The 8,037-nt window shown below is 41.2% G+C and overlaps 1 protein-coding gene across 1 annotated transcript in view; it reads right to left on the bottom strand.

The window, feature by feature from the left end:
• Positions 1 to 222: 222 nt before the first annotated feature.
• LOC136879115 (pupal cuticle protein Edg-91) overlaps positions 223 to 8,037 on the bottom strand; it is a 35,498-nt gene continuing 27,683 nt past the window's right edge. Inside the window, exon 4 of the mRNA XM_067152862.2 lies at positions 223 to 513. Within this exon, the coding sequence (XP_067008963.1) occupies positions 504 to 513 (10 nt within the window). The 3' untranslated portion in view covers positions 223 to 503. The remainder of the gene's footprint in view (positions 514 to 8,037) is intronic.

The following is an 8,037-nucleotide window of genomic DNA, read 5'->3' as shown; positions in this document are numbered from 1 at the left end:
CCCCTTCAATATTTTCTTTCTGATTAGTGTTATATAGAGGATGGTTGCCAAGTTGTACTTCCTCTTAAAACAATAATCACCACCACCACCTGAATGGTCGGACGGATTTGCCAAAACTATTTTAATATGTAGATTGCAACAGTTTTGGTATTAAATACATCTATATTTTAACTATGAAACAGAGGATTCTTTGGAGTACGGTTGAAGAAAAGAAGAGACAGGTAGAAAAAACATGTTTTATTTACAATATATAAACGGCAGTCAGCAATGCCTCAATACACACAGTGTATACAACAAAAATACAACAGATACACCATGTTGCAGTCCAGAGGAAAACATGTATTATGATAACTACGGAGTAGGTCACTACATGAATGGCAGTGTGTGATAGTAAAGTGGTTCCGTCATACAAGAAGCTTTTTCATGTTATCCAATTACTGATGTCATTTTTCCGCTTATTTGAAGTTACAACGGACGTCATTCTAAAATTCCTGACGACTCTGTCATTTTCGTCTGAAACACAATGAAAACAAATGTTAAATATCTCATGAGTAAAATTTTAAAGACACATATTGTACAAAGATAAATTTTACATGATATTTTTCAAGTTAAAAGTATTAGCGTGAAGGATTTAAATTTCACTACATTCAGGATGCATTCTTTTTGGTTAGGTAGACGAAAGATATCCACGAAATGTCACTGTAATATTTTCCCCAAATGGAATATAATAATTCATTTTACTCAAATAAAGTGTAAAATCTGCGGTAAATTAAGAAATAGTACGAAATATTTTACTTGCAGGGAATAATATGGATACATACTTTACTACCTTACAGCTATTTTTCTCTTTTTTGCTACGTCACAGCGCTTCCGTATGTGTTTTGTTTGTCACTTTCGTGTGTGATGTCTTTGTTCACTGAAAGTGTTTGAATTAATTATGCGTCGTTTTCTTCAAGTTCCTCATTCGTTTTGTGCCCTAACTCATTCATTAAATGATATATTTACTGGTCCAGGGATCATGCTATTTTCCTTTCAACAAACAAGTACCGCTAATATATTTACTGGTCCAGGGATCATGCTATTTTGCTGTTTGAGCTGCCCGCGCTAGTCATATGGACAAAGATAATGACAATTCACAGACATAGCACTGCCATTCGTTGGTGCAAACTCTGGACCTCAAGAAAGAAACAAAAGACGGCACGAGCAGCGGAATACAACATAAAGGAATCCTGTCTACGGCCCGTAAGTACGTATACGTATTTCTCTATATTTTTCTCTAGTAACGACGGTATTTCTTAATTTACCGCGGATTTTTTACTTTATTGGTGTAAAAGCAAATATTATGTTCCATTTGGGACAAATATTAGAGTGACATTTCGTGGATACCTTTGATCTACATAACCCATTCTTTTAGTTATCTTAATGGCTTCGAATTCGAGCAAATACTTTATGGAAATTGTTCCCTTCTTCTTAGGACGCCGTCTCCAACCGAAAGTTGACGATCCAATTATGACTACTCGAACAACAACGTCTCTGAATTTCGGAGGATATTCATTCGAACCAAGGGCGCAGGTATTCCTACAGATTTCTCTAAATGATGAGTTGAAGAAGTTCATACTACTCTCTTCTTATGATGTGTCCAATGTATATATTTATTATATAGTAACACCTCCTCACTTTAGAGGTTACCTATACTTAATAACAACTAATATAATGTAATGGGAAAATAAATAATAATCTATTGAACTCTGAAGAAAATCATCGAAGATGGTTTCTTCTTCTTCTTTATCTGTTTACCCTCTAGGTTCGGTTTTTCCCTCGGACTCAGCGAGGGATCCCACCTCCACCGCCTCAAGGGCAGTGTCCAGGAGCTTCAGACTCTGGGTTGGGGATACAACTGCGGAGGATGACCAGTACCTCGCCCAGGCGGCCTCACCTGCTATGCTGAACAGGGGCCTTGCGGGGCTATGGGAAGATTGGAAAGGATAGGCAAGGAAGAGGGAAGGAAGCGGCCGTGGCCTTAGGTTAGGTACCATCCCGGCATTTGCCTGGAAGAGAAGTGGGAAACCACGGAAAACCACTTCCAGGATGGCTGAGGTGGGAATCGAACCCACCTCTATTCAGTTGACCTCCTGAGGCTGAGTGGACCACGTTCCAGCCCTCGTACCACTTTTAAAATTTCGTGGGTGCGCGTAGAGGCGCGCGGCTGTGAGCTTGCATCCGGGAGATAGTAGGTTCGAATCCCACTATCGGCAGCCCTGAAGATGTTTTTCCGTGGATTCCCATTTTCACACCAGACAAATGCTGGGGCTGTACCTTAATTAAGGCCACGGCCGCTTCCTTCCAACTCCTAGGCCTTTCCCATCCCATCGTCGCCATAAGACCTATCTGTGTCGGTGCGACGTAAAGCCCCTAGCAAAAAAAATTCGTGGCAGAGCCGGGAATCGAACCTGGGCCTCTGTGGGTGGCAGATATTCACACTAACCACTACACCACAGAGGCGGACGAAGATGGTTTCTTTAAATATTTATTGACGATTTCAAGGCAAAAAAAATGTGATGTCAACAATCAAAGATTTTGGCAGGTAGAACTCAACAACGAATTTTCGAGGTATCGTGCCCCCAATCCCGATTAGGAAGCCTATGAATTCGATCCTTTTTAGGTTGTATACTTCCTTGTAAAATGGAACTGTGGTCTCGTATATTCCCTTTTTCTCACGATCAACATCGTCAGGTTGGCTCGCGGAGGATTCAAAGCGTACGGTTGGATAGATTATTATGTGCTACATTGTTGTCTTTGAAGGCTATTACTGTATAACGATCATTCGAGTGCTTCCATTCTCTGCCAAACCATGGATCTATTCATGGACGGTGAATCCGATTCTTCTGAGGGCCTGAGCGATTTTGGTTCTTATTTGATGACGCCCAGCGATACGCAGAGTTTCGCCGTGCTGGCAGGAACCAAGGACATGTGCAACTGTTTCAATCTCATTGAAGCATCGCCTACATTTACTGGAAGCTGGATGTTGTTTAAAAAGGGTAACTCCTTTACCTTTGTGAGGGAGATCGCAAAACTACTTAAATTTCAGGTCTCTTAATATCTGCCTGATTTTTCGTGAGTTTAGGAAACCCTCTTTAGGATTCTTTAGCTTCCTGTTTTGATGGTCGTCAGAAATTCTTCACTTTTACTCGCCCTCCAAGGATTTCCTCATTAGTTTTCCACTGTATCCGGGGTATTTGGAGCATTCTTCTGTACCAGTCATTACAACTTCAGAACTTCGATTCGGAGTTTCAGCGAAGGATTAAATGTCCAGGTTTTGAAAGCACAGACAAACAGGGAAAACGTAACAGCGTAGTATGCAAATGGGGAGCTGAACACTGATATTCCCACTGGTAAGCAGTATTCTGGGTTGTTCAGTCCTGGATAATACTTCTTTCTAAGGAAGACATTGCTAATTCAAAGAGCTCCTCGGTATTTCAATTATGACACTTGGCCTACGATGTTGTTGTTGTTGATGGTTCTTTAGACATGTGGGACTTCTGGATCTCGAACAGCGTTTCTATTGTTGATCTTAATGTGAGACGTCGCTGAATATCTGTGAAACACCCGTAGTTTTTGTAATAGCAAAGCAACGCAATGACATCTCCGTACAGGCCATGAAGGCCCTTCCACTATCCGTTACCTCGGCACTTTGGGGTAGAGTGGTCAAGTCTACGCCCGGCCACCTTTGCCCCCAGGAAAGAACCTGGTACTCATTTTTGGTGTAGGCTGAGTGAACCTCAGGCCATGTGAACCTCCGGAAGTGGAAATCTTGTTTCTTAAATTTTACGACTTCTTGGCGGGAATTCGAACCCACGTCCTTCCGGGCGAACCGAGCACGCCTTTACCGCCTCGGTCGGGCAGTTCCTATTGCTTTTGTAATAATTGAGATAAACCACTCAGCCTCCCAGTCAATTTTCATTCTCTTTATTAACCTAACCACTTACGTTCAATTTTTGAAAACCCCAGACAAAAATATAACTTATAAAATATCCGACTCCATAGCTAAATGGTTAGCGTGCTGGTCTTTGTTCCAGAAGGTCCGGGGTTCAATACCGACCGGGTCGGGGATTTTAACCTTCATTGGTTAATTCCGATAGCTCAGGGGCTGGGTTAGTGTGCCGTCTTCATCATTAGAATTCATCATAGTTAGGACCTCATCCTGACAGACGGGCCTCTTTGGAGACAACAAGCCATTATTGTTATCACTCATAAAATATGTTTAGGGCCCACGTGATTTATTACACTAGAACCTTCACTCTCTGAGAAAAAGTTGTCTTATGCTTTAATTAGATGAATTTTAAATTTTTGTTCATTATATGTAACTTCGTGAGTTCCAATTACGAACATAATATATATAATGAAAGCTTCCAGGGAGATTAACTTTACTTAGTGTAGAAAGAACTTGCTCAGATTCATTAAAATTCTATGAATAGTTCTCGAAAATGGGTGTCTATGTTATGAAAACTACAGTATAAGCTAAAATAAAACACTAAAGAAGGAGAGAAGTGCAGAGGATCGTGAAGAAAAGGAAGCATTCATTTATGAGAGACGTTCGAACTTCTTTCTCCGCTACTTTGCACTGGCAAGCTGACCTAATTGATTCTTTCAATGACGACAAACCCGATTATTTTATTTTCTTGAACATTCCTAACAAAACTTACCTTCCTGAGCCACTAACTTAGAATTTAATCTTAGTGAAATGCAGATTATGTCACTATTTTCACAAGAAATGATTACCAAACATCCAAATACAATCTGAACACTAAGAGCCAGCAAACACCAATGACTTCTATCACACGGAGCGAAGCACGACCATCGAATAAGTAAACGTTTCAGCCATTTAGAATTTGTAGCCAGGGGGTGGGGGAGTTTTACTAGAGGTTAGAATCCCCCTCCCCTGAAGCTTTTGCAACAAAAAAAAAACACAAAGTGTCGCTGTCAATAAACAATAAACTAAGCAAACATTCAGAGCCATAATCGTAAAACCAACAAATCTGTTGAATCTATTTTCTAAGAAGCCTCGAAAATTGGATTTTAGATTGTAAACTGAACATACCATTCGCTGTAAAACTGTTCACCTTGATCGTACTGTTCTTGTTCTATATTTTAATGTAAGATTTTGTAGTATACCGGTAGTGCAATCTGAATATCAGCTTCAGTAACACTTGTATCACTGTCCTTATAATGACAAGTCATCAACCAATGCGTATCACACACGCACCTTCCTTATGTTCTATCAGCATTTTGTAATTTTATACTCTCCCCCCCCCCACACACACACACACTCGGCAGATACTGACTACGCATACCATATCACCTGAAAAATTTCACTAAGAAATTAACATGCTAAATGCGATTTCACGAAACAGGGGGCATGGTTCCGGTAAGATCTTGAATTTTATATTAATTAAACTTTTAATAATTTTAATAATAGATAGTGTTATTGGCTTTCCGTCCCACTAAATACTTTTACGGTTTTCGGAAACGCCGAGCTGCCGGAATTTAGTCCCGCAGGAGTTCTTTTACGTGTCAGTAAATCTACCGACAAGGGGCTGACGTATTTGAGCACCTGCAAATACCACCGGACTGAGCTAGGATCAAACCTTCCAAGCTGGGGTCAGAAGGCCAGCGTCTCAACCGTCTGAGGCATTCAAGCCGGCTTTAATCATTTTCTTTCACGCTTGAACATTCGAGAATATGTTCACAAAGAATAGTTCTTTCGTATAAATACATTTTCAAAACGTTCTGCCGTCATTTCATTTTAAAGCATCAATCGGCATCTTGTGGAACCATCTTTACATTCCTTCGAATTCAAGAGAGTTATTTTCTCCTTTTTCTTCTGGATACCTCTGGTTACAATGAAAATCCACAGCCTGTTTCCAGTCATTCGACCGGGTCAGGAATGGAATGAATGAAGCCCCATCTAGCGGAGAGGATAGGAATTGTGCCGGCTGCCGAAGCCTGTCGCACTCCTTTGGAGCAATGATTAATGAATGACAGATGAAATGAAATGTTACTGGAGAGTGTTGCTGGAATGAATTAAAACAGGGAAAACCGGAGTACCGGAGAAAAACCTATCCCGCCTCCGCTTTGTTCAGCACAAATCTAACATGGAGTGGCCGGGATTTGAACCACGGAACCCAGCGTTGAGAGGCCGGCGCGCTGCTGGGAATACCTGTGGTTACATTTTAATTAATTAATTAATTAACTCATTTATTTATTTATTTATTTATTTATTTATTTATTTATTTATTTTATTAATTTATTTATTTATTTATGTATTTATTTATTTATTTATTTATTTATTTATTTATTTATTTATTTATTTATTTATTTATTTATTTATTTATTTATTTATTTATTTGAGCTTTGTCATACAAGGTAACCTTGGACTCAGGGAAGCATTGACAGCATACAAATAACAGCTGTTCCTCAGATGAGGGTAAAATGGAAGATATCTTTAACTGGTGACTAAGTCTCGTATATGATTATGATAATAAGGAAGGTGTTGAGGTGTGGGTGGGCCTGAGTAATGATATTCAGGGCACGGCCACTGTTTGTGGATGCTACGGAAGTTACTCATAGAGTCAGCAGTGATACAATAGGACTTCCCGGCTCGATGAGGGAAGTATTGGCAAACTATTTCACTCCTCATCTGACTTAGTGCATCTCAAAGCTTTCATTTCTTTACATCTGCCTAGCCGAGGTAGTAAAGAACGTGGGATCGGTTTCCCGTCAGGAGTACCAGGTTAATATTCGTAGGGATAAAATAGAGAAAACCAGTCTTTCCCACTTAATGCAGAGTTTACGGGAAATAGAAAGCATATGGCGACGATGGGATAGAGAAGCGCTAGGAGTGGAAAGGAAGCGACCGTGGCTTTAAGGTACTTGAAGAATGAAAGACACAGAAGTAACAGGTTGTTGTTTAACAGTGAAATACAGTTGAGACTGGTTCATATGTAACTCAGTTCTGCGTACTCTGTTTTGTACGTGCATTTATGTAGTTCCCCGTCGGCGGTTGAAGAGTAGGCTTCCGTCTAGAAGTGGCCACGGCTGGTCCGTGGTCGGAGAATTCTGCACTCCGACCGACCAACCGATCAGAGGAGGAGTGGCCACGGCTCTACCGTGGCTCTACGGTTCTGTATTCGGGAGACGGACAAGGGGCTAGTCCCCACCGACAGCTGTTCTGAGAATGGTTTTCCGTGGTTTTCCATCCTCCTGCACTAAAGCGAATGCTGGGACAGTTCCTAGTATAGGCCACGCTCATCTCCTTCTCTGAGCCTGAGAGACGGCGTCACCGTCTAGGAGGCCCAACTCTCCGTTCAGAGAAGGAATGAAAACATTTAGCACTAGTAATAATATGGAGGTCCCGGCAAAATATAACTAAAATATTTTAAGTATACCTCATTTGTGCGTGACACATTTAAAAGTAGTTCTGTGTTTATATGTGTTCATTTTCGTTAAGTGCCCGACTCGTTGGCTGAATGGTCAGCGTACTGGCCGGTTTAGAGGGTCCCGGTTTCGATTCCCGGTCGGGTCGGCGATTTTAACCTCCATTGGTCAATTCCAGTGGCTCGGGGGCTGGGTGTTTGTGCTGTCCCGAACATCCCTGCAACTCACACACCACACATAACACTATCCTCCACCACAATAACACGCAGTTACCTACACATGGTAGATGCCGCCCACCCTCATCGGAGGGTCTGCCTTACAAGGGCTGCACCCGGCTAGAAATAGCCACACAAAATTTAAAAATCGTTAAGTACAGTTTATCTGTGCATATAAGAAAGTTAAAATAATATCGCCAACATACGCGCTTTGCGAATCAAAGCACAGGCGAGGTAGATTCGGAATTGTTGGCGGCGGCGGGACTTCAGCTACAAATGTCAGAGGAGATCGGTGGTGTGACGAAGGTCATGGGAAGTAAAGCTAATGTAGAAAGAATACGATACATGTGTTCAAGACATAGGACACGCTTCCGTTTTTGCTCTAAAC

This window comes from Anabrus simplex, chromosome 8 (assembly GCF_040414725.1).
Source record: "Anabrus simplex isolate iqAnaSimp1 chromosome 8, ASM4041472v1, whole genome shotgun sequence".
In the NCBI taxonomy this organism is placed as follows: domain Eukaryota; kingdom Metazoa; phylum Arthropoda; class Insecta; order Orthoptera; family Tettigoniidae; genus Anabrus; species Anabrus simplex.
The sequence above is the reverse complement of the archived record's forward strand: the minus strand, read 5'-3'. Positions and strand labels throughout refer to the sequence as shown.